The sequence below is a fragment of the Macrobrachium nipponense genome, chromosome 35, assembly GCF_015104395.2.
Source record: "Macrobrachium nipponense isolate FS-2020 chromosome 35, ASM1510439v2, whole genome shotgun sequence".
NCBI lineage: Eukaryota > Metazoa > Arthropoda > Malacostraca > Decapoda > Palaemonidae > Macrobrachium > Macrobrachium nipponense.
Window position 1 is genome coordinate 9,282,380 of NC_061096.1, and position 27,990 is coordinate 9,310,369.

The 27,990-nt window shown below is 35.1% G+C and overlaps 1 protein-coding gene across 5 annotated transcripts in view; it reads right to left on the bottom strand.

Annotated features, from left to right (window-relative positions):
- The window catches only part of LOC135208415 (glutamate receptor ionotropic, NMDA 2B-like), a 1,060,362-nt gene that overhangs the window by 538,004 nt on the left and 494,368 nt on the right, over positions 1-27,990 (bottom strand). For all 5 annotated transcript variants that reach the window (XM_064240560.1, XM_064240561.1, XM_064240559.1 and 2 more), the window contains exon 3: positions 22,231-22,409. In XM_064240560.1, coding sequence (XP_064096630.1) covers positions 22,231-22,409 — 179 coding nt within the window. The remainder of the gene's footprint in view (positions 1-22,230; positions 22,410-27,990) is intronic.

The window sequence follows — 27,990 nt, forward strand, 5'->3', positions numbered from 1 at the left end:
CCTGACTTCTTGCTTACCGTCATCCGTGAAGATATTGAAAACTGACGGAGAGAACACATTTGTCTCGACCAAACCAGAGCTTTTTTTCGTCCTGATAATTAAACCACTGTTTTTTTTTCCATTTAATGCCTCTCAAATTATTTTACATACATACATCCACAAAGCCCTCCTAATTAGCTATCGATTAATTGTGTAGAAAGGTTCTTCACTGCCCATGTATGTCATATGCAACTTTTATCCGTAACTTTCAATATGCTTACATATCTGTTACATAACAAGCACACACACTCCTTTTCTTTCAAACCCAGGCTGTTCCTCCTTTACCGATCTTTCACCCATCTGCCTGCCTTTCACAACAAGCTCCTATCACACATTCATTCCCTAGTTTCCTAAGTAATGGTTTACCCTTATCATTCTTGGAGTTGGCTCTATCACTTCTACCTTTATCCAGTCCTCTCACCCATCCATTCTGAACCTTTACACCATTCAGCAAACAGTACAAATGCTGGGCAGCCACTCAATCACACTATCACCACTAAACTTGGACATCTCAGTTTTAATCAGGTTCTGGCGTATTCCATAAATTAAACTTTTAACTGTCTCCCATGCATCAGCATAAGTCACTTTTGCGAGGATCCTCGGAAGTGTGTCATTAAGGTCTGGAATTCCTATATCTGGCACAATGAACCTTCAAAATGCCCAATCCCCTGACCCAGCATTTCTCTATAGGCATCGTCTATTCTGAGATCAATTTAGCATTTACTTCCTTCGAGATAAGTCATTATTCTCGTTACATTCTAGCTCATTTTCTAAGCTATGTTTTTTTTTTATTTCTTGCCTTTCCTGTACACTTTTTCTTGACTGGACAATCCATCCTCATATATATGTATGTGTATATATTATAATAGATATATATATATATATATAATATATATATATATATATAATATATATATATGTATTATATATATGTGATATTATATATATTATATATTATTATATATATATATATATTATATATATATATATATACATATATCCACATGTTTTCTATTCCTCCACGAAACTGAAACCAAATAGTCTCTGTTTTCCTTCACTATCTTTCTTATTCTTACCCACATTTACAGTTTTTATTCTACTCTTCCTACTCACACTAAAAAATGACTCTCCCTAATGTCCTTCAGACACCATCTTGAAATATTACATTTTTCTTATCTACTCCTACTATTGTGTCTTTATCCCTTGGACACATTACATATATTTTCTTCTCGTATTCTCTTCTCACTCGTTCCTTATTACCTTTACACCAATTCCTCTCGAACCTCAACTTAAATGTCTTAACTTTTGCTTCCTCCAAACAATGGTTAGATAAACCTTGAGTGTCTATTCTTCTTACCATCACAAATATCAAGTTCTTTTTACTAAGTACTAGCAAATGACCAAGGACACTCTTTTCCTAATATTTGGTTCTTTCCTAGCAATCAAGCTAGTTTCCATATACAATTCCACATGAAAATCACCAATTTCACTTAATCCAGGAACTCTAATGACAACCTTTACATTTAAATCACCTATCTCAATCAAACTTTTCTATTCTACCAACTCAACCAAGCATAGGTTCAGACTCCCAAAATCATTCACTCTAACTTGCATTCATTTCATTACTGGATCATAGATACACTTTTTATGTCTTTGTACACTGCTCCAATCAATATTTCCAGTATAATCCAATATCTTTTAGTCATAAGCCCTGTACCTTTCTTAGTTCTACACTTTTCAGGTACCCTAGGCACAATCCTTCTTTGCCCTACCCAAACCACCACACGCTGACCTTTCACCTCTATCTTGCAAAGTGCTAAACAAGTCAGCGTTTTTCTTGAAAAACACGAACTTTTAAACGCTTCTCTTCCTCAGCACATCCCATGAACTTTCAAAAGGCAAGACCTAGTATTCTACTTCGCTCCGATGTTTTACGAAAGAGTTACACAGTATAGGAGCTACAGACTGCACACAATAATGAGTATATATTAGACATATATATATATATAAATATATATATATAACATATATATATAAATATATATATATATATCATATATATATATAGTTATAGAAATATATAGTATATATATATATAGTATACTATATAAATTGTTCTAATTAATTATCTAATATATATATATTATATAATATATACACACACATACACACGCATAATGTGTGTGCATGTGGTTGTAAGTGTATTGGCTGAGTATATAATCTTGGATAATAAAAAAATTTACAGTTATAGAAAATTACTCTTGGATAATGAATACGATATCTTTGGAAAGACTCATAAAAAATCTGTAGCACAGTAAGACTAATTAATGACTTTTCTTACTGCCTTATAACAATAGATAATGAACAACATCCAACCCCCCCCCCCACCCACCCCCCACCAGTATACCTTTAAGCCCCTTATTTTCTTAATCCTACCCTTCTTAGTTACGGATGTAAGTCTTAAAAAAAAAAAAAAAAAAAGGAATCACAATAAAGAAATAAAAAAGGGGGTCTTTACGGAACAGCTTTGGGGTGGAGCCACGATTTATAGAGGACAAACAATACAAATCCCTCGTGGATTTGCGCCAACTCCCAGAGATAAGGTTTGCCAACAGGGTTTGCAAAAAGGAGGGAGGGAGCGAGATGAATTCTCATCAGGCGAAAGAGGTTCATCTCAAAACCTACTTATTTCTTATTCTTCAACACTTATTTGTTCCTGTCAACATTATTCACTGAAGATGACATCTCTCTCTCTCTCTCTCTCTCTCTCTCTCTTACACACACACACACACACACACACACTTATCTATCTATCTATTTTTGGTCAATACGACACGTACTGTGAGGGCAAGGTATGCTCATAAATGCGATATGCATATATTGTTTTCTCACTGGAAGGAGTTCCTCTGAGATATTTTTTTCAGAAAGAGACTTCCATAACCTGCATCTCTTAAATTTGGCTGCGATGCTCCAGTCCGCTCACTGCCAGCTATCGGATACGTCATTCCGAGAACTACAATGGATTTTAATACAGAGCATCCGTTCACCAATAAAAGTTTAGACATTGATCCTGGGGTAATTATATACATATATATATATATATATATATATATATATATATATATATATATATATATATATATAATCTATATATGATATATATATATATATATATATATATATCTATATATATATCTATCTAGAAATATATTATGTATATATACATATATATATATATATATATATATATATATATATATATATGTATGATATATGTATATATATATATATATATATATATATATACACACACACATACACACACGTGTCTGTTAGAGGAAAAAAATGATATTAGCGTCTATTCACACCATTTACAATAATGAACTCATGGGTCATTTATAAAATTATTAATCCAGGGAAGAGCAGTATAATTCCGAATTTAATATTATTACTATTGTAATTTTATCATTAATCTCCACTTCTTGTTACTGTAATATTGCGGCTCTGCTTCCTTTTCTGAGAATGGCGGAATCCATAAATTTATGAGGAGGAAATAAGATCATCGTCCCTAGGATATGGGTGTTAAACTCTGGCGTCCCTATTCGGGGAAAGCCAGTAAGTTTATTCACATAAATTTGAAGTTTTGGCAATATATCCACCAGAAAGAGAAAGGGACGACGTTCTTTCTTCTACTAAAAATCAGAGACGTATGTGACCTTCTCCGAAACATTTAGCTGAACAAAATTTAACGTTGGTGTTTTAACAGAAAAAAAGAAAGAAAAAAAAAACAATTCGTCCAAGGTGCAACTCTCTGTCTGCTTTTTTTTTTTTTTTTTTTTTTTTCCCTATTTACAGCCTTCTTTCCTTTAAGAGGCAAATGAGTTGCTTCTTTTGGTTTCAGATCCCACTCTTTCTTCGTTCCAGCTCCCCTCTTTAACTTATTTATCCCGGTCATTCCAGTGATACTTGAAGGACAAATTTGAGGAAATAAGAGAGAAACGAATTACGTCAAAACGAACACCTTACTTGAATTGATTAAAGTATGAGTAAAAGAGTATAAATTGGAATTTAACGGGATATTTTACTCTCAAAATTTTTTATAAGCAAGTGGGTAACCATTTACCTCCGGTGTTAAATAATTTATATATGGGTTTTTCCGAAAGCAAAATCTTCCCGTACAAGGCAATGGGGTTCAAGTATAATTCTAGGGGGTTTGCATATATGTAGTACTGAGAACATTGATGATAAAAAAGATATAATTAGGAATAAAGGCAAGAAATTCAAATGTCTTGATTCTGTATTAGATAATGATTACGACCTTCAAATAATAAACTTTAAAAAATCTACAACACAAGAAAAAGTCTACTTATCCTGCATTATGGTAATAGTTTCGAAGATGTTCCCATTTACTTAAGAATCTTGGAGTTAATGTAGCATAAAAAAAAATGCAATGAAACTTGTACTTATTAAGACCTAATCCAAACAACACTAAAGGATGACCTTATCAAATCCTCTGACAATTTCTGTATTGATCAAACTGGAAAGCTCTTGCCAGAAAGACAAGAACAGAGCCATTTTCTTACATGCTAGTGAAACCGACCAATCCATGCGTCGTGTACATTGTGTTCAAGTTCAGTGATTATTAAATGGTTCCAAATAATGATAAAAAAATCTGTAAATATAATAATTATTCTTTGTTTCGCCCTTAAGATATGCAATAATTTAAAAAGTATTCAGTTCTGAGATGGCTCGGGAAGAGTACCCCATCGTAAGAATGAACTTAATAACCAGTTAAGAAATATATCTCTAAGCAAATTATCGATACAGATCACATTTTGTAAATGTTATCCTACATTTATAAGTGCAAACAAAGGTTTTTGCCACGAAGGAAAAAATGAAAAAGCGAGAGAGCCGAGTACTTTCGGTCTTGTTCCGACCCTTTACTAAGGCAATGTATGTAGAAATAACATTAAACTTACTTTTTTGGGGGGAAAAGCAGTTCATCATAGGTTTGCTTGATGTACAATACACTCTAGTATTTTTTGACAATTTAACGTTATGGTAAAGTGTGGAACTTTTCATTTTCAGCAAACTTCAGTAAATCATATAAACAACTTACTTTAAATTTTAAAATAGCACCGAATTCGCCTATAACCTGAAAATGAATGTAAGGCAGATCGATAAACGAGAAAACCTGCTAAGCACAAACAGCATCGCAAGAGAAGGCTTCACCGTGGTTGCAGTGCTTCGCACAGAAAGGACTATGTCAAGGAATATCGGTTGCCTTTTACATAAAGGAAATGTTCCTTGACTTTTCAGTCTTGTTAGTAGCACTGACATGCACTCCTTTATTGACTAGCAGATGTGATAAGACTTTCGTTAATATTATAAGAATAATCAGATTACTTCGTGATGCAAGAGGATTCCGTCTACCAGTATTTTAACATAGACAAAAGTATAATATTCGTGACCTCAGAAAACGAATAACAAAATTTTGAGAAAATAAATTTACTGAAGGAAGTCTTATTCCTTTAGTCAAATTATATTTTGAACTGGAGTCTCATCCCCAACTACTACCTAAAGGATAATGTTACACACAGAATAAATTGAATTTTGATACACAGGCCATAACATAGATGGTAACGATAATTTTCTAAAGTAAACAGATATCACCAAGTAAAAACGTTCATTTTCTCTAAGAGCAACGTGGATGGTTTGGAGACGACGTGTTACAATAAATCACGAAAGAAATGACTGCAGAGTTGGGAGAATATTTTATATTTATCTTACTAGTCGATTCTCGTTAAAGCTGAAATGCAACAAGTTACTCCTTCCAAGATGAATTTCGAGTAAAAATTGGTCTCGCTTCTCACCGGCCGCGTTTCTGATACATTTACGTAGTAATGAATTAGTTGGCGACTTTCGAGAAGGTGAAGTTGTCAACAATCTCTCCCGGTGAGGAAAGGTCGTCATAAATGTATATTTGAAACTTACGCATAAAATGTAACATACTGAGATGCAATCTTCTGCAGGTTGGGTGTATTTTCATGGCGTGCAGCACACAAATTACTTTGATCTTTGCAAAATTAGAAAGAATATTATTCTAATTAATAAAGAGTTCCTATTGTCTCCAAGTTTTTTCTAGACATTCGGTTTCATTACTTCAATGAATCGAAGTATTTTATAAGCTTGTTCACATGTTGAGAACACAGGACTATTACCCACAGGCCTTTTTGAACCCTAGCGAAGAGAAATGAGCGGGGGTAGGTGAAGGAAGAAGGGGGGAAGGGGAGAGAGGAGAAGACTGCATAACAAAAAAAAAAAAAAAAAAAAAAAAACAGAGGGTTAAGCCAGTAGGAAACGATTAACGAATTTCCATTTTTATTCCTTCTTCCTGGTAACATATTTCGATTACAATTCATTACGAACTAATAAAGAAAGGCATTCCCAACCTTACGCACATGTGGCCTAAGGACGTTTATTAGAATGGAAATGAAAGGGCGTCTTGAACTTCAGCAATAGTCAACGTAAATCAAGGCCCGAGCCTTCATAGATTTTGAGAGCGTAAAGAAGGCAGTAACTTACATTTGGAAAACATTAGGCCCAAGAATTTATTGATTCTCTCTCTCTCTCTCTCTCTCTCTCTCTCTCTCTCTCTCTCTCTTCACAAATTATGCTATTAATCATACACACATACGTACATATTGTTGCATTGGTTCAACGTAAAATGGATACATGAAACATTTAGTTGTCGGCGTTAAATATACTAACAACAAATGCACAATTATTCGTGTGGGTTCAATTTAAGCATCAATTACATACACACATATATACATACATAAATACAGACATACATGAAACCAAGAAAAATATTTGACGAGTAGACGATAAATAAAAGACAAAACTCACACGATAGAGCAAATAAGGGTCCTCATAATGTTTGCCTATGGATAACGGATTCGAGCCAAGGGACGTTTGCCTTTGGAATAAAGATTAGAGGAGTTTACCCGGCGCTGGACATGAGCAGAGATCTCGTATTTGACAAAGAAATGGGACTATTTTTCGAAATCTTTAGTAACAACATAACTTTGTAACCGCCTGCCCTCATTATCAACAGATGTGTTCATGATTTTTGGAGTGTAAACATCTCAGTATGCTTATATGGCAGTATAAATGGTTGTTTAATGTCAGTGAATTACTTATTCAAGACATAAAACACGCTCATGTACTAATTCAGATAATGAAAATTAGGAAAAAGCGTTTTAGTAAAAATGAACTTTTATTAAAAAAGCGCAGTACATAAAGCATTTACATATTTTAACTGCACAGCTCTTGAGAAGTAGACGAGTAAAGGTGGCTCTTGATTGTCATAATAAAGACCTACTCACGAGAATAACTTAAAAATACCTTTGACAAAAGCAGCATAAGAACCCTTATGAATGTAACCTTTTCCAACATTTCTTTTGCGTTCATAAGTTTCTGTTATGGCACTGAAACATGACGGAATTAAGATATTTGGACAAGGAGTAAAATAAAATAAATAATAATAATAATAATAATCCAATCGAATAACCAGTTTTGAATTGATATGAAAGTATATAAATAATTATAAAGAACACGGTCTAGACTACTGGAAGCCCAACACTTTTTGTTCATAACTATACTCTGTTTAGTTATAACTATACTCTGTTTAGTAACACTGCATCTCGGGCTTTAAATAATATCCTATTTCGAATCTTAATGGTGTAATTCACATAGTGTAAATTATTAAAACACTTCTCAGTTGCAAATGTACACCCAGATATTCTTTTAATTACCTAAAACTTACACAAAGCGTAACTATTTACAGCCTGGGACGCAGTGTTACCATGCGAAAACACCACAGGCAGATGGACAGATGGAAAAAAACAGAGTATAGTACGGAGCCAATTTCTTCCAAGACGCTGATAATAACTAAAAGGACACCATCGGTATATCAGCTAAATTCCATCATGATGCCATCACCCGCTCGTGATAATTACGTTTATTTCTCTAATATATATATATATATATATTATATATATATATAATATATATATATATATATATTAGAGAAATAAAAATAATATATATATATATATATATATATATATATATATATATATAATAGCCAAATGCACCCACGTAAATGAGGATATATGGAAAGCATAACCTCTTTCCACCTTGTTGATGGAAGTAACCATCAACGACAAACAAATGAAATAAAGACCAAAACAGGATTGATGAAATGATCAAGCAGGGCTCAGTGAGCAGATCTGCTTCAAATCTAAATAGGAACTCGTTCTCTATTGTTGAGATTTCGATGAACAGTCGTCCTAAATTTCCAGCAGTATATTGCCTTACGAAATAAGTAGCAATAATTTACCTCTATACATCTGCTCTAAGCAAACCATTTCCTAAAACTTAACCCAAATCTGCTATTTTCTTCGGTCTTCCGTTCCTATTCCGGTCGGGTCTTTTTAGTTAGTTGTTCAAACAGACTCTCGTCTCCTGCACACACGGTTTCGTACTTCACAGTCTGACTTACGTTCTGCGGAAATGTTTATTTCCAGTGCTGCATGGAAATTGCTCAAGAAAGCTTTTCGGGAACAATGACACTATCTCCAAATTGCGAAAGTCAAACAGTTTGCCGTTATTTCCTCTTTCACAGAAGCTATGAAAAGACATGGAATTTGGCACAGTCTCAGACTCATGAAATGACTCTGCTTTCAGCAACTTCCAGAAACAATGAAACTACCGCCGTCAAAGCTTTGAAAGCATATCTCACATTACTAACCTCTTCCCAGAAACTGTGCTAAGAAGGTGAACTTGGGGAGCCATGAATTCTAACTATCTCTCTGCTTCTGTGTCAAAGCGTTAAAATTTATACGTTGATGGTTGTGGATTGAATTGCTTTGCTTTTAGTTCATCTTGGGTTATTTAGAAACTTAAGGAAGAAGAATGTAAATATGAAAAATAGAACAGTTAACGAATTTGAGATGGATGCCAAGATGAATTGGCATTGAAAAGCAACCGTTCATTGAAGCGGAGGAGTGTATGGGAATTACAGCCAAAATAGAAATATTTCTATTTCTTTAATAACATGGCTCTTCCTAATAGACATAAATATATATATATATATATATATATATACACATATATGTATATTATTATATAACTATACATATATATATACATATATATACACACACACACACACACACACACACATATATATATATATATAGTATATATATATATATATATTATATATCGAGAGAGATAGAGAGAGAGAGAGAGAGAGAGAGAGAGAGAGAGAGAGAGAGAGAGAGAGAGAGAGAGAGAGTGCGTTTCTCTAAAATTATATCCGTATTTTACTTGACGCTAATGAACAAGTTTTTTTTTTTCTTTAAATAACTGGACGTTTCAATGATGCAATGGAAATTTATTTATTTATTTCGTAAGAACCTGAACAACAAAGTCTGTTTTTCCGTTAATGTCTCTTAAACAAGATGAACCCGCTCTGCAAATACTAAGGTTCTTCCTGTAGAGGTATTATTGATGTTCTACTACGGTATGAATTCCCTTATGCTCAAAAACGCTCGAATCACTCATTTTATAAATCTGTAAAACAAAATATATATAACAATTACTAATACGTTAAAATCCCAAATTCAATGTAAGGAATATAGATCTGGCATGGTCACATTCAACTTAAACTGTTCTGACCAAATTACACCGTCATCCTATTTCCAATATCCGACTGTAGAAAATGGACCCAATTGATAAGCTGTGGGTCGATATGGATTACAGTTCTTTCCAGAGATAAGTCAGTTTCGGGGACATTAAGTCTTCAATTTCCCTTCGCAGAGAAATGATCTTCATAATTGTGCATAAATTTTTTGGTTCCTTTTATAAATATACTGTAATAAATAGAGACAGTCTTCGGCTTCCCTAGGTGGGAGATGAGTTATATTTTGTGGTCATAATGCTCAGTTTTGTATCAAAGAACTCTTTTAAACATTGATCCTTCAGGCCAGTATAGCCTAGCACAGAGTAGTGAAATCTTGGCTTTTCTTTGCTGGTAAAAGGGCATGAAGATATATTTTCTCAAGACGAAAAAAAATCTATTCTACATGCAACAGGATGAGTATGGTATTACTAATGAATTCAACCCAGTTCAAAAGAGATTTTTCATCTTAAACAAAAACTTGACGTTCTTATAGGAATGAACCAAAATGGAAAAGGTACGACGACAGATAACAGAAGAGCGTCATACATTTCAGTGAATTACATAACAAGAAAAAAAGATAAGTATACTTTGCTATTCAGCATTTAAAACCGTCATAATGAAAACCCGTAAACAGCCTACGAAAAGACAGCGTCAACTTTTTAACTTTCATAGCAATAACTTCCTATTCATAGAACGTAAGGTTATTGTTGACTTAGTCTATAGCGAGTGTTTACATTCAATACAGCTTACAAAGCCATAGGGAGCGAGTGCGTGTGTGTTGTTGTTGTTGTTGTTGGGTTAGAGGGGGGGGGGGGGGGGGGGGTTGGCGCTATAGTCTTGCTTTAAAGTTCACGTGCACATGAAAGTGAATAATGGCAAGCGTAAACAGTGCACATCCTTCATTTTGCCTTTTGTTGCTTGTTTAGGGTAATTACACACCGATATGAAATTTCCAAGAATATGTCCTATTTCCGTCCGTATTCCTATTTCAAATTGTGACACATTCCGTATCACGAAGGATCCATTCCTAAGCAAAGGATAAAGAAATAAAAGAAAAATTCGTTTACGAATGAGAACAATTAAGTCACATTACTTGTGGGGAGATTTGCGACTGAATTATCATAGGACGAACAGTCGGAACCGCAGGCAACAAAACTAATTCGCCAACTTTTGAAAACATGTAAAAAAATACGACGAAGTTTTTTCGGCGCGGTCGAGTTTTCTGACAGCGTATAATCAAGGTCACCGAAAATAGATTCATCTCTCGTGTTCTCAGCATAATGCTTTATGAGCCACGGCCTATGAAACTGTAACCACGGCCCGGTGGTGGCCTGTCATATAGCGTTGCCAGACGCAAGGCCATAGCTAACTTTAACCTTAAATAAAATATAAACTATTGAGGCTAGAGGGTTGAAATTTGGCATGTTTCATGATTAGAAGCTGGATGATCAACACACCAATTTGCAGCCCTCTAGTCTCGAAAAGTGTGGGCGTACAATAAAAAGCCACCTCAATATTTTTCTTTTACAGAAAACTAAAAAAGGAATAGTCTTCAAATCACATCTGAAGTTACACTGACCACCTGTAATTTCTTCTAAAATATCGTGCATATATGCACCCACATCTACGCTCACACGCACACACATCCGTATAGGTGTGGGTGCGGGTGTAGTTTATATATATATATATATATATATATATACATATATATATATAATAATATATATAATGTATATATGTGTGTGTGCAGATATGACTGCATGTAAAATGAATATAGTAAAACACTGCTGGTGGTCAGCGTTATTTCCTCAGTGATTTCACGACCATACTTCTTTTCCAAACTGTAAAAATAAAAAGTCCAGTATACTATTTTAATAGTCTTTACGCTCCTTAAATTTATGAGAGAGAGAGAGAGAGAGAGAGAGAGAGAGAGAGAGAGAGAGAGAGAGAGAATTAAGGACATTACACTGTGAGAAGAAACTGATACAAGGATTACAGTGCTGATAATGATAACCTAATTTGAAGCAAGAGTGCAGGTAACCTCCTGTGCAGTAATCCATTGAAAAGTAAGGGAGGGGGGCAAACAAAATGCTAAGGACTGACACGACTCAGATTTGAAATGGAAGGCATCAGACATATTGAGACAAAGTGAAACATTGTAGTTTCTTTTTGAGGTGACGCCAGCCGTCAGGGACGTCAGTCCTCAAGGCAAAATGGAGATGCTTTTATCTCTCCTAATCTAATATCAAGGTAAACCCCGTGTCTGACGTCACCTGTGTGTTTCCCTTCCACTTGGAAATTTTGTGAAGGTTTTGTAACGTAACTTTGTAAACTGATGCTAATACGCCAAACTTCCTTTATAGATAACCGATAATGTAAGACATTACATTAATTTCTTTGTTCCACGATTCAGTTTTTTTTAAGAACTGACCTCTCTCTCTCTCTCTCTCTCTCTCTCTCTCTCTCTCTCTCTCTCGCTCTCTCTCTCTCTCTCTCTCTCTCTCTCTCTCTCTCTCTCTCTCTCTCTCTCTCTCTCTAGTCCAAACCAACTAACTACAACAGCGGAAATGAAAAGAGCACAGAGCCCTTTGATGCTCCCGTTCCTTACTTTAAATTGTTTACGAGAGTCTACAGACCTTCTTGCCAGGAAGGATGAGGGCAAACAAATCACAACCAAAAAGCTCCAGAGAAACTTACGTGTTATGAGAATTAAATTTCCACACAGTTCCCACAAAATCATATTAAAGCATCCTTAATTCAGTGTCGTTTCAGAAAGTCTGGATTCCACTGCACTGGAATTTAGAAAGTAAAATATATATTTCTGGGTAGATACAGGATAAGCGTTTATCAACACTATTAATGAGATGTTCCACGACTGCCATCCGAAACAAATTACCAACTTCAAACGCTAATGAATTATCCACTTAATGGAGATATGTATATCACGGCCTCTGAGAGCACTTCAACATTTATATGTTGCAACACGCAATGCTTTCAGCCATTAGCTGCTCCAGAATTCTCTTGCATGAGCATTAATTTGTTTATTCCGGGTGTGAATGCACATGAATAATCAATTTATATTAGTTGCTTTTGGGATGTCTTATTTTTATGTTGCGTTGGGTACAAAAATGCCCGCATTTTCAAATAAAGCAGAGCAAGATAATGAGAATGTACAACACGGATAGAAAAAGTAAAACATAGGAAGAAAATCCTAATATTTTTTAGGGACACCAAAGCCTGACAAAAGCAGATACCTGATTAACGATGCAGTTTACTTCTTTTTAACAAATTTAATTAGCAAATGAGCGCGGGGAAAATAATTAAAAGGGGAATTTTTGTAAGTTAACCTCAATCAGGAGGTTGAAACTGCCCTCCAACATCAAGTCAATTCATCTGCTGCTACGAAATAATTTTCCTCTTCGCTATTCACTTGAGTAAAAGGCGCATGCGCACAAGTATGCGCACAAGCCGACGAGACTGATTGTACATAACCCTTAATGCGAGCGCGCTCAAACTCAACCACACATAACCAACCAAACAAAAGTCAGAAGTAAGCCATGGAGACTGACAAGTTGTAGGAACAATGAGACTCCGGGGAACGACCAACAACAACGTGGAAAGAAGGATGAGTCCTCAGGGGGACAACCAACTACAAGGCGGAAAGATCAAGATTAAGAATGGAATGAAAAGGAATACTCGGAGAGTAAAAGAATCCACTCCGATGATTCGTCGTAATCCAGGCACAGATATACAGAGGCTTGCCAGCAAGATCTGTACAAGAAATATTCAGCTATATAATCTATAATCAAGTCGAATAATTCGAAAATGAATTCTTGTAAGCTAATACTTGAGGAAAAAATATAGTCTTACACAAAGTCCATTCTCCATAAATTAAGTTTTCAGGAAATAAACCTTTGTGGAATCTAATTAAAGTAGCGCGTTCATATTGTTCATATCTATTCCCAGGTTTTAACTATACCATCAGATATCGTATCACCTTTTCTATTATACCTTAGAGAGAGAGAGAGAGAGAGAAAGATAGAGAGAGAGAGGTAGTCAAAGTGTACATATATTTGTGCTTGATAACTATTCTTATCTTTACAATAACGTTAGAAGTTCTAAAACTTTAAATGAGTTGTTGTCGACTCCCTGTTGTTGGTGAAAGTTTAAGCCAAATCAAAAAAACATTTCTTTGATCGAACACACCGGTATTAAAACTTCCAACAGGTATAAGAAATCGAGAGCATAAAAGGAGACAGAGAGATTGAAATTATAATTTTAAAACTAGTATTTTCCACTAATTAATTCAATTGGTTAAAATGTTTCATTTCATTATAATTTTCATAATTATTCACAATATCACAATTAATAAGTAACCATAATTCTCAAGTATCATGCTTGTCATTTGATGTCGTCACGGGTTTGAAATGACAAATTTATAAAATAATTTGTATTTTTCATAAAAAACATTAGGATATGGCCCCTAGTGCCAGCTGGAAACCGGTAAAAAAAATTCAACAGAATTGTATATGCAAGGAACTGGTGGCATCTGTCCCCTGTCACGAGTTAGGCGGAAAAGCCACCGACCAAAGTCGGGCCTCATGACGTCTCAGTTTTGTTCCAGCCCAGGTTAAACTGTGTGAAGGGTTAGTGGTGGGCCTTAAATGTTAAGACCGCAATTTTGTTAGTTATAAAAAATGCAAGATTATTTTTAAAAAATTTTAATTAGTTCATACACGGAACTAACCTGGGGGTCTTAACATTAGAATGGAATTATTCTTGGCAGGTCACTCTTCTTGCATAAGAGAAATCTAGGAAAGAAGTCCTACACCTCTGATCCTTAGGTATGTGTACATCTTAGGTTCAGACATCTGGGTTTTCATATAAAGCCATAGTTCCTTGCATTAGCAGACGATGAAAAGCTATCTGTTCAAATAACAAACCAATATGCACTCACCTGCATCATGCCTATTCCAACTTATGATGGAAAAATCTTCTTAACACCCATAATTAATGAAGAATAAAGAAAGAAGAAAAGAAAAGAGACCAGTCATCTCATTCACTTCCCTTTCACACCATCATCTACGGTTTGATACATACTCTCCCACCAGGGGCATTGGGTGAGCTGCACAACCTATTGAGCAGCCACCACCGGACCCAAAGAAAAAGTGTCCAAGGACCTATGAGCAATATCCTTCAGGTAGAAGGAAGTGACCATGATTTGGCAACGCCATAGACCAGCATTCAGTATTCTATGAACAGTCAAATTTTTCTTGAATGCTTAAGAGAAAATCAGCCCTCTGAGGTCATGCGCTTTTGCATGCCAGATATTGGCTGAAGCAACTGATGATGACGACTAAGCATTTGAGATTGTTCCTTGTATCCAGAACAATAGTGTACTCTTGGACACTTCTTTCTTGACCTGGCCTGTGAGATGTCGAGTCCTTTTTAGATAACCACATAGTGTTCTGACAGGACATGCAACATTTCGTCAGGGTCATCGTCAAAAAAAGTCTCCCAAAGAAGGTATAGGAAAGGAGACGAATATGTCATCATATATGAGGAATTTTTTGTCTTAACAATGAACTCTGGGACAAATTCGAAAGCTATTGACCTCCAACCCCTGGTATGTTTGACATCATAAGACAGACCATGTAATTCACCTACCCTTTTTGCTGAAGCTAAGGCTAGCAAAAAGGCTGTCTTCACAGTCAACAGTGTATCTGTAGCCTGTCACAAAGGCTCATAGAGGGTCCAAGTAAGGCTATTCGGTACAAGATTCTAATCCCAACTGGGAGACATTAACTGTCTAGGGGAACAGGATTATTCAAAGGTCTTTATCATCATAGATATTTCCCAAGATGTAGTTATCTGTTGAAAAGAGGTTCCCGAGAGGAGAGGTACCCCGTCCACGACACCAATCACAGTGTATGCACTACTTTCCCTGTTACACTGACGTGGAAGATTTTATGAAATAACCTGCCATCTGAGACACTGTTCTTCAAGGAAATTCTCTCACTCACAAGAGATACTTGACAAACTCCATCCATGAAAAAATACCTCTCCACATGAGGTTCACAAAGAAGGTATCTCTCTCGGTACATGACAGCATATCCGGAAATCATTCTGCTATGGGCCATAAAGGAGCTACCAAAGTTATCTAAAAACCGCAGGACCTCATCACTCTGTTCAGGACATACCGAATCAGACAAACGGAGGAAACACATACATATCCAAGTTGTCCCATGGATGTTGCATTGTCCTCTGTTACTACCTACATGTCTGCGACTACTGTACAATAGACCTATAGTTTCCTGTTGAATATTGCAACAAAGAGGTCTATCATTGTTCTCCCACAAGTGCCAAACAGCCTGTCTGCAATCTTCTAATACAGAGACCACTCTGTTCTCTGAATCTGTCTCTGACTGCTTAGTTTCTTGGCCACTATATTTCTTTTTGCTTGGCATGTACCTAGTCATCAGGCCTACTGAGTTGTCTAAAGCTCACTGAGATAACTGGACTGTCATTATATGAAGTTGGTGAAGTTGTTCTCATACAATACAACAGATATGTTGTCCGACATCAGTACAACAGAGTGCCTGACACCCTCTCCTGAAACTGCTGAAGTGCCTTCAACTCCAGCACACTGATGTGTATTTGACTGTCCTGCTGACTCCACTCCCTGGAGGTCAGCTGGTCCTCTAGATGAGCTCCCAACCTTCAGAAGAAACAACTGAGAACAGTAAAAGTTCCAGAGGAGGTGAATAGAGGGGGGCATTCCCACTGTCAGATTGTTGTTGGCCAACCACCACAGTAGATCTCTTCTGACTTCTGATGACAAAGGGACTTAAATGTGAGGGGAATCCCTTGCTGGAGACCAAACCTCCTTTAGTCTCCACTGTAGGAATCTAGGTGGCCTTGAGGAACGAGTTTGTTTGTACACTGACTATTTCAATTCTATACACGAGGCATTAAATTGCCTTCAAAGAAGGTAGGTTTTACAGTTATATTTAGGAAATAACTGTTATTATGGCATTTTTATGGGCACCCTTTATTAGATGGAATTCTGTTTTAACAGAAAATATATATATATATATATATATATATATATATATATATATATATATATAAAATGGATGTATGTATGTGTGTGTTTGTGCCACATACACTCTTACGTGCATTGAGCAATTTCACCCAAATTTAGTATACCTAAAACATAACATCGGGGAAAAAATACTGTGTGGGTAAGACATCAGTGGCATCAAAGGGGGGGTGTCAGGAGCGGGGTGGGAAAGGGTTGAAAATAGTGTCTAATCCATAGTTTTTTGAGGTTGCTGAGATAAATTGTGACACTCCCGATGCCCTTCAAGTCCAAGTAACAAGCCCAATAGGGGTGAAAAGGAGTGTGAAGGGATGACGTTAAAATAACTGAAAACGACAGGTATCAGTGTCGAACACATAGTTTTTCAGGTCACTGAGATAAATAGTGACACTCCTGATGCCCTTCAAGTCCAAGTTCAACCCCAACAGAGGGGGTGAAAAGGGATGGGAAGGGGGTGACATGTAAAAATAACCAAAAATTACAGATATTAGAGAGAGAGAGAGAGAGTTTTCCTGTGCAGCATCGGGTTGGTCAGCTACTGTATGTATATATGTATGTATGTATATATATATATATATATAGATATATATATTATATATATATATATATATATATATATGTGTGTGTGTGTGTGTGTGTGTGTATGTATATATATACAAATATTAGATACTTTGTATTCCACACAGGGGAAAATCATTTATATAAAGCATAATGGGTTTGTAAAAGCCATTTGTCCTGCACGTGGCATTTGCATACACACTGACGTGTTCATTTCCGCGTAATTGTAAGTTAACAGTAACAATGTAGACCCTCCCACTTGGATAATGAATACAATCACCTATCTGATGAAGAGCAAGCACATGAAATTCCAGGTAAATGAGCATCATCCTACAATTAGATTATGCTCGCACTGGGAAGATATGATTAATATTCCACTCATTACGCCAGAGTATTCGTATAATATACCCGGTTCCCTAGTGTCAACTAACTTAGGCTTCTATGTTTTCCCTCTTTTTTTTATTGTATATGTCATGTCATGTCTTTCACTATTCATGTCTTTCACTATTTTTACTTTGAAAATTCTAGAAAGTTTTTGGTGAAATTTTCAGTCTGGGTCATCTACCAATCAAAAGGCTTTTGGAGAGAGACGAGAGAAATCAGGATCCATGACGCCATGGATTTTAATGAAACTTATTTGGAATGTCAGATTTAGCTGATGATAGGAGTAAGACCTGGTTCCACTGAAGGAAGACATTTCGGAATAAATGAAATAAATATTGCAAAAATCAAATTAACAGTTAATTAAAAAAATGTAAACAATGTAAAAATCTAAAAAATATATAGTTTATGCGGTGATTCAGCAGACTTGGTTTATTGAACACGTTCATTGACTTTATATATTTCAATAAAATTCATTTGAAATCATTAAGAATCAATTTTGAAAGTAGATTCGTCGGATTCAGTTTTTTCATTAATTAAATTTTAGGGAAAAATATAGAATCGAGCTAATAGATTTAAGTATTCGCAAATATTAATTATAATTAGATTTAAAACTAACGTCAATAAGGATTTATTTGTTATTTCCGAAGTAGTACCGAAGAACACGTAAAAAAATAATCTAGTCCGGAGCTGCCGGAAAAAAAAGGAATCTAAAATAAAATAATCATGAATTTGAATATCTCCCGGAGTTGAGTTAAATAACTGTTACTCGTGGACCAAAGTTACACCATCGATTTTTTGGCCCATCGAATTTTTTTTGCCCATTCCTTGGCATTACGCCAAAACATCTGATCTTGTTTACTCATGCAAAACATTATTAACAAATGACTGACGCGTAAAATAAAAAAAAATAATAATACACATGATTCCTGAATCACCTAAACAAAAAATGAAGGCAAAATTGCGTTCTGCAGACAGGTCCTTCTCCAGCCGGAAGTTATTTGTTAAGCATATAGATACCACTTTGACTGGAAGTTATTTGTTCAGCCTACAATTTTTACTTTATTTGGAAGTTATTTGCTAAGCACATAGATGCATTTCTTTCAGGAAGTTATTTGCTAAGCACACAGATGCATTTCTTTCAGGAAGTTATTTATTTAGCACATAGATGCATTTCTTTTAGGAAGTTATTTGTTTAGCACATAGATGCATTTCTTTTAGGAAGTTATTTATTTAGCACACAGAAGTTATTTATTTAGCACACAGATGCATTTCTTTCAGGAAGCTATCTGTTCAACATACAAACTGGTAGTTTTCAACGTTTATTTCTAAATGTAGATACTGCTCCAGCCATAAGTTATATCTTAAATCTATGGATACTATATTAACTGAAAGGTATGCATCCAGGATGCAAATTTTTCCTTGATTTGAGGTGATTTGTTGAGCTTACAGATGCTTCTTGGGCTGAAGTGATTTGTTCATAAATTCCTCTCCAGCTGGAAGCTATTTGTTCAGGTTAGTGATACTTTTCCTGGAAGTTACTTGTTCAGTGTTCAGTTACATCTCCAGCTGAACGTTATTTGTTCAACATGTAGATCCCTCTCTAAATATAAGTTGTTTCTTATTTATACAGATTTTTCTCCACTGCACATTATTTGTTCGGCATCCAGATCTTTCTCTGGACAGAGGTTCTTCAGTATACGATCGCCCCGACTGAGATTTTCCTTCAATATACAATCCACCATGCGTCTAGAAGTTATTTGTTTGACGTAAAGCACTGCTCCAACTAGAAGTTACTTAATCAGCATGGGAATACTTTTTCTGCATGCAAATAACTTGTTCAATATAAAGGCAGAAGTTATTTATCTTGTATATACATATTTCTTTGGTTAGAAATTATTGAGTTTTGTTCGGCACGGTCTCTCTTTTTTTTTTTTTTTTTTTTTTTGTTCAGGAAGTTGTCTGTTAAGCTTACCAGGTTTTCTATGGTTGAACTTTTATTGTCAGTATACGTACATAATTTGTTCACCACCCAGGTAGCTCTCTGGCTGGAAATTATTTGTTTCAAATTATGGATCATTATCTGAATGAAAATTTACATACAAATGTTACTTGAAGTTATTTGATTTGCGGTTTGAAAGCTAGCAATTAAATTTAAAAATCCTCCTGTGACTAGAAGTTACTTGTTAAGCATATAGCTTTATTTCAAGCTCGAATTCATTTAATTTATAGTTACTTCATTACCGGGAAGGAAGTCGTTCACCAGACGGATCATCGACTGGATCAATACATTCATACATAAGGAATTCTTACGGGGGAAGTGAAAAGAATTATTGTCAACGATGAAAAGGTATACAATGATTTAATTCTGCAAACTAAAGTGGAAAGAGAAACAATGCTAGTAAGATAAAAGAGACACGAAATACAAATTCATAACAAAGGAATATTTATTTCTCTCTTTGTAAAATTATTTGCTAAAGAGAGAAGTGATAATGACTGGTACTTGAGATAAATATAAAGAATAGTCATTATACGAGAGATAAAAAGCTAAAATCAATCCGAATCCAGATTTGGAAAGAAAGGTAGAAAGCTATATTAATTAAAAGGCGTCGTTTTATGCAAGAGAATAAAATAATAAAGAAATCTTAAAGGGAAGAAAGACACAAAAATAAGTCTACTATATCAATCAGATTATCTTTTCTTTTGATTAAAAACAGGAAATATGTTGAACGAGAAATTGTAGCGACAGAATGAAAAGATGCAAATTGATATTTTGACGCAACAAAATTAAATGATGAGGTGAAGTTTAAAGGTACTTTTACAATAAATTTCTACTGAAGACAAAGACAAACGAACTAATGTTAAGGAGATTGCATAATAATTAAGACTTTGTACTGAAGAGACAATGACCTGCCAAATTAAGTTGAGCGATCAAAATTATAAGAATTATTCAACTTACTATATCTTGTCTAGAGACAGAATGAACCAAAGGGACGTAATTAGTTTAGAACTGAGATAAAATGGCACGTGGACAGTGGGAAAAACTATCAGAGCTTTGTCCTCCAGCAACGTACTACTATGCAACTGTTACAGCTCTACAAAGCTGCCTGGTTCATTAAAGAGGATGGAGTAACCCGTAGGCTATATGCGTTGACGACAAACAACGCTCTCTCTCTCTCTCTCTCTCTCTCTCTCTCTCTCCGTTCTATCTATCTATCTATCTATCTGTCTATATATATATATATATATATATATACATATAGGATCTATCTATATATATATATATATATATATATATATATATATATATTTATATATATAATATATACATCGAGCTACAATGTCCTTTAATATCTAATTCGCTCTACCTCGGAATTAATATATTTTCATATATGCTTAACCGAAGGGGAATTTTTTTTTCCTTTTTGATAATAGATTTGCCTGGTCCTGGGCGCGAACCCAGGAAGACATTCAAATCCATTATCATTTATCTACCTATTTATCTATATACATACATATATAATACATATATACAAAATATATATATATATACTATATATATATATATATATATATATATATTATATATATATATATACAGTATATATATATACAGTATATATATATATATATATATATATATATATAATATATATACTATAATTAATGCTCTGTCTCTGTTTCATTATTTATTTCGGGCGGTTGACGTCCAAAAACCATTGAAATAAGGTTCGAAGGAACTGCATATTGTACTCAGGTTATTTTTAAAATTTTTCAAAAGTATATAACTTGCGTTCTTAATAAGACTATCGTAGTCCTTATCTCAATAATCCGATATGCTAAAAGTGTAAAAGAAAATAAAGTATTGTCAAGATACATTCTCTTTTTATTTTCATAATCTAAATCAATTCTATTCTTTTCAGCTCCCATGAATTTGAAAATTTTTTCTCTGAAACTCCATGTCAACCAACCTACCTCTCCCCTTCCTCGTTTCGAGTCTACTTTAAAATTCCTTTTTCTCTATTTGGAGGTAAACCCAAATCTGCAGGCTCTTTTTCTTAAGAAGTACTAGTAAAATCCCGACACTTTAATATTTCTTCTAAAATTTTACTGATCCTCCATTCCATATCAACGCCGAGATTCCACAAAACTAACACGAATTACCCAACTCTAGAAACATGTTACCATCTGCGGCTTGTCAAGCATATCTGTTTATCTATTTTGTTTATTTATTAGTCAAATAGTACTAAATGGGACCCGGAACAATAGTTGAAACATTTCAAATATAAACCAGAGATGGGATTTTAGCATAAAAGTTTGAATTGCTTTCAATAAATAAAACAATAATTGGCCAGGGCAGCGTAAGAGAATTGAAGAGCTGCATCTACTTAGGACTTACCTGTTCCAAGCCTGAGTTGTCTGCGTTCCAGGCAATGACTGGGATACCGAGGTACCCTGCTAGTTGTAAGAAGTATTGGGCAGAGGCTGTGTTGCGGCCGAAAGACTCGTCGTTGGTCGTGTAGATGATGGCAGACACGTTCTTTGGCAGGAAGGAACGGCAGAGTGTGTTCAAAATATCTGGCGAGAGAAAAGAAAGGCAAATCATTAGTTACGTATCGGTATGGGAGCTGTAATCATATTACCCACACCGTGATAACGATTTAGCAATGGAACGGCAAACATTGTAGTCCACTATAGCGCCATAGAAGTAAAATATAGATATTTATAGAAGTTGTACCTATCCTTATATAAATATTTGTATACGAATACAAAAGTATTTAAACTATCCTAGAAGACAGGAACCTGGTGATTCTTAAGCGAAGAGTACCTATTTTACAAATAAAATACTTAGCAATGAACGAAAATGTCATTTGAACTAAAGGTGTCGAGAGAGAGAGAGAGAGAGAGAGAGAGAGAGAGAGAGAGAGAGAGAGAGAACTCTAGTAGGAATTCCATTACCAAGAGAGTTTTCACTTTACGTAACAACAGCCTCTGAAGAGAAGGAAAAGATGCTGGAAAAGGCCATTATCAGAAATTGATTGATTAGTTGGTTTGCTATTCTATTTGGATTTTTCCTTCAAATTATACACTATATTTGCGCAAGATGATATATAAATATATGCGCGTTTGTATCTGTGTGTGTATGTGTAGGTGAGCTGTTTGAGCGTGTATAGACTATCAGTCATATGGATTTCACCCCTTATTTAGAAAATATATATCCTCGGTGCAATCACACGAAAGCTAAAATCAACGAACACGGCTGAGCTATAATTTAGATGAAAGGAAAATCTTTACTCAAATGGTTGAGGTTTTCAAATAGTTCATCTATTTAAATTTAGCACGCTCAGTGTCGAAAATTGAATCACATATAATTCCACAAAAATAAATAATAGTTTATTACTTTATCACGTCAGAATCTTTTATTAATTGTCATAATAAGCAGTTAGTATGAAAATACGCCATCAAACATGCTCGCAGTTTATGAGTAAACAAATGAATTGTAACTGAACACATGCCTTACTAATACACCATTAGCTCCTGCATCATTCCTGTTTTTGCTCATATACCATTTCAATCTGCACATGTTTAATGCAGTTTTATGTAACACTACAAAGTAAACTGGAATTAAGAATCTACTTTAATTCTTATTTTTCAATAGGAAAAATCGAATGCTCAGATGAAGAAAACATTTGCAATCTTTGTATCTCTAACAGTGTCACTGATGAGACTTTCTTTGTCATAGCGAAAGGGACAGCAATTACCTCCTGCTGGAGATACATAAAGAGAGACAATGGGATTTCTTTGATGTCGTCCCCCCTTGAGTAGCTACGAGGATATGTGCAATCACTTCAGCTCAAGTTGACTCATATCCCTTGGAGTCTGGAGGATTGCTCAGAGGGACCTTAAATGCCGTTCAAGGGATTCCGTGTGCTGTGGATCTGCCATCTTATGGTTTGATAGTCGAAAGTTTTAGGTTTTATGGACAATGCCTTTTCTCAAAGTCTGATGTCAATATCTTATGTTAAGCTACTTTATATTAAAAGAGTAGGTTTTGTATCCATGCAAACTGGATGTCTTTGCATTTAGAAACAACACACCTCGCAATCTATCTAGTTGCGCATCTACCGCTTTTTCCATTCCATTACGGATTTCACACGATTCTCAGTATGACTAATCATAAATATAACATACTGATGCCATATATAATTAGGAGCCACAATACACTAAAAAGCGCCTCGGTGGCGTGGTCGGTATGGTGTTGGCGTGCCACCTCGGTGGCCGCGAATTCGATTCTCGGCCATTCCATTGAGGAGTGAGAGATGTACATTTCTGGTGATAGAAGTTCACTCTCGACGTGGTTCGGAAGTCACGTAGAGCCGTTTGTCCCCGTTGCTGAATAACCACCGGTTCCATGCAACGTAAAAACACCAAATAAACAAACATACAAACAATACACTAAAAGGTAAACACACGGCAGTTCATTAACCACAATCGATTTGGGGCTAAATGTGAGACAAGCTTCAGTTCTAACTGGTAGAGCATCTGCTTCAAATATCTCGGCAACTCTCAATTCCCACCAAAGGGGCGAAGTTGTTAAATGGACTATATAAAATGAAATATTAATAAAGAAAAAACGTCAATGTTGTGTCTCATATATTGGGAGCAGTTTGGTCACTAATTCACCAACGATATCTTTATAATCTCAGATCTTATATATACCATAAATACCCCATTATAACGAATTCACTCTACCCTCGAAACATGTTGCCAAAGGTAATTATGTATGATAAGTTCATCTTCGCCATCAAAGCTGGGCAGGTGCCCTTATATATAATTTCCTTTGGGCGGAAGTTATTCCCAATGTAAAGTGAATTCGATATCAAAAGTTACTGGTAGATTAGTATTTCGTACACATACACACACACACACACACACACACACATATATATATATATATATATATATATATATATATATATATATATATATATATATATATATACGTATATATATATATATACGTATATATATATATATATTAATCAAACAACAACCACCTGTGATAAGTGCAGATGGCATGACTGCTATAACATTAACATTGTTAATTTAATGCAATGTTTATTTTTCGACCGTGGAACAAGTTACATGAGAAATACTGCGTATCCGTTTTACTACATTATAAGCTTTACTTTTTAACAGTCACTGATGGTTTTCAAAAACGTCACAATCAACGCTGGGTCTTACAAAAAGATAAATGTGTTGTATGTTTCCTGTCTATTTCGCAGTGTTGGTATACATCGTTTACACTAGTGGTGTCAGACGATCATTGCTGTTTTTATTTTATAATAAATAAATTTGACATCCAACTTCTCTATAACAGAAGTAATACAGCTGAGAAAGACTAATATCTCTATGCCACAAAACCGAAAGTGTATCCATATACTTTAAGTTTTCTGTGCCGGCTGCAAATGGGTATTGATCATCCACCCTCCAATCATCAAACATACCAAGGAACCCTCTAACATCCGTAGTTTTTTATTTTTTTTTTATCTAAGAATAAATTTAGCCGTGGACCGTGCATGTGGCATGGGACGCACCCTCACTCTACCGTATCTGGTGAGCGACTGAAACGCTCTGGCCATAGCTGTTGGTTTTATACCGCATTATACGTTGTACAGGAAAACTCGACTGCGTTTCTCCGGCGCATTTTTTTACTTGTTTATGTGTGTAACTAAAGTACATATAAGGGTATTAAATTCGACGTTTAGTTTAGACTTGCCGTCGTGGTAACCGCAAAGGGCCTCTCTCGCACCACTGGTGTCTCATAGACGTTTGAGGAAAGAAGACTCTGAACCTGAGGGGTTGACCCTCTCCTGTATCACCGTCATTTGACTGCATTACTCCACTACATAATCAATACACAGCTATGGACTAAAGGTCTCTCTTCCTTATTTCGCAATTAAAGTTTCTTTATTCAGTCATTAAAGTTATGAGATACTAACATCATTACCCGAATCACAGTTCGCCAAGGATTTCGAGTGAGTTGTGTTTCATCTAAAAGATAATAGATAAAGCAAGCGACCTTCGTTTTCAAATGCTGCCACAACTATTTATGGCAATGACCACCATTTTAGGTCATATAAATATTTTGTACTTCAGCATAATCTATTGATTTATCCCAAAGTTATTATCCCAGAAAAACTTCCTACATCTCCGGAGACTGAAAGTGAAGTTATTATAGTGGACTGTGACAGGTCGTTGAATATAGGAAGATACGAGTAAATGAAGGGGAAAGGGAAACGAGAGAGTAAGTGGACTGTGACAGGTCGTTGAATATAGGAAGATACGAGTAAATGAAGGGGAAAGGGAAACGAGTAGTATGACTTGGCCTCTGGGGAGGAGAGTAAACCTGCCCCGCAAAATAGTGTGTTGAGAGCGTCTGACGAAAATGGATGCATAAAGATCACTTCAGAACATCTAACGGTTTTAAAGGATGATGAATTGAAAATCACGAACGCTCCCATTAACCTTAATCATTCCCATAACCAGAAGCATTTGAATTGCAATTTTTCCATGCACCATAACTTACGAGATGTTTGCTGACGGGTGCTTATATGAAATACAAAATTCCACTCTGACAATCGTACCCGCTTGACTAGGAATTAATTCACGACCGAGCGGATCACAAAAATAACAATTTTCCAACACAATTTGTCCCAATAAATTTGATGCCATTTCCAATGGCCAGTCTAGTACCAACGTTTTAATTGGCAATGCTGACACGCAACATGAAATATAGGGACGCTATTTTCTTTATTCTTAACTTACGTATTTCCAACCATTTCAAATTCCATCACCTTTCTGCATTTTTTATTCACTTCCTTGTTGTTAATTACGAAAAAATAAAGGGCCAAAGACGGATTTACTTTGAATATCGGAAACAGAAATCTTATTTTTTCTCTAAAAAGAAATCGAATTACTTTAAGGCGAAGATTAATTGCGAGTTAGTTTCCTTCAAAGACAAGGCACAGCGAAAATAGAGATAAACAAGGCGAAAATATTTATATTTTTCTCCTACGGTGTAGGTCCTTATTTTCGTCGAAACATTTTCCATTCATTAAGCTGTTATTGATCTCCGGACCTCCTCTCAAATGCTTTCAAGGGAATCACCCAGGTGTGATTAATCGGGTGTAACGGCATCACCCTCGTCCTTCGGCTATTTACTGCTCCAAGTATCCCAAGAATTCATCACTTTTCCCACCCGTTCCTGAAGAAGGTTCGGTGAATTCAGTAGGTCTGGTTGCATTTGAATATTACCCTTAACTACTATCGAGAAAAGTACTACCAAAATGTAAAGATAAACTAAATAACACATAAGGTTTTGCCCTCAAAAACTGCGTTTTCTGCATACGAGGTCACAGTACTTTGCTAATAGAAAATACAAATAACGGATATTCCCAACAAAATGAATGACTTTCTTATATATTCTGTGCAATTTCTTTCCCTTTTATCAGAATATTCTAAAAATATAATTACTGGTCTGAACGTCTATTACGCAACAATTACTACCGTAACCATATTTCATATTGGTATAGTTCAAGTAAAGATATCATTTAGAATAATTATTGATTTACAATGACATTCAACTCATTGCAGGTAATAAAACTTGAATACATATAAGGAAAATGTTGGCATAGGTAAAATAAGAGAAAATAATCTATTGGAAATGCCACGAAACGATTCTTTTGTAACACAAGGGTATTCCAGAAATAAAAAATTAACATCTGGCAATCCTGTCCAACTGGGATCCTATAAGTTAGCATCATAAGTGACAATATATATTAATAGGGTTGCTTTTAACACAACATGTTTGGAATACTTGAATATCACGAAGAACTGAGCGAGATATATATAAATATATATATATATATATATATATATATATATATATATATATATATATATATATATATATATATATATATATATACACATACATACATACATTCTCGCACACATATATAATATATGATATATATCTTAATGATCTATGTATATATTATATATATATTATATATATAGATATATTAATATATATATATAATATATATCACACACACATACCATACCATACATACGATTCCTAGCACGCATAATA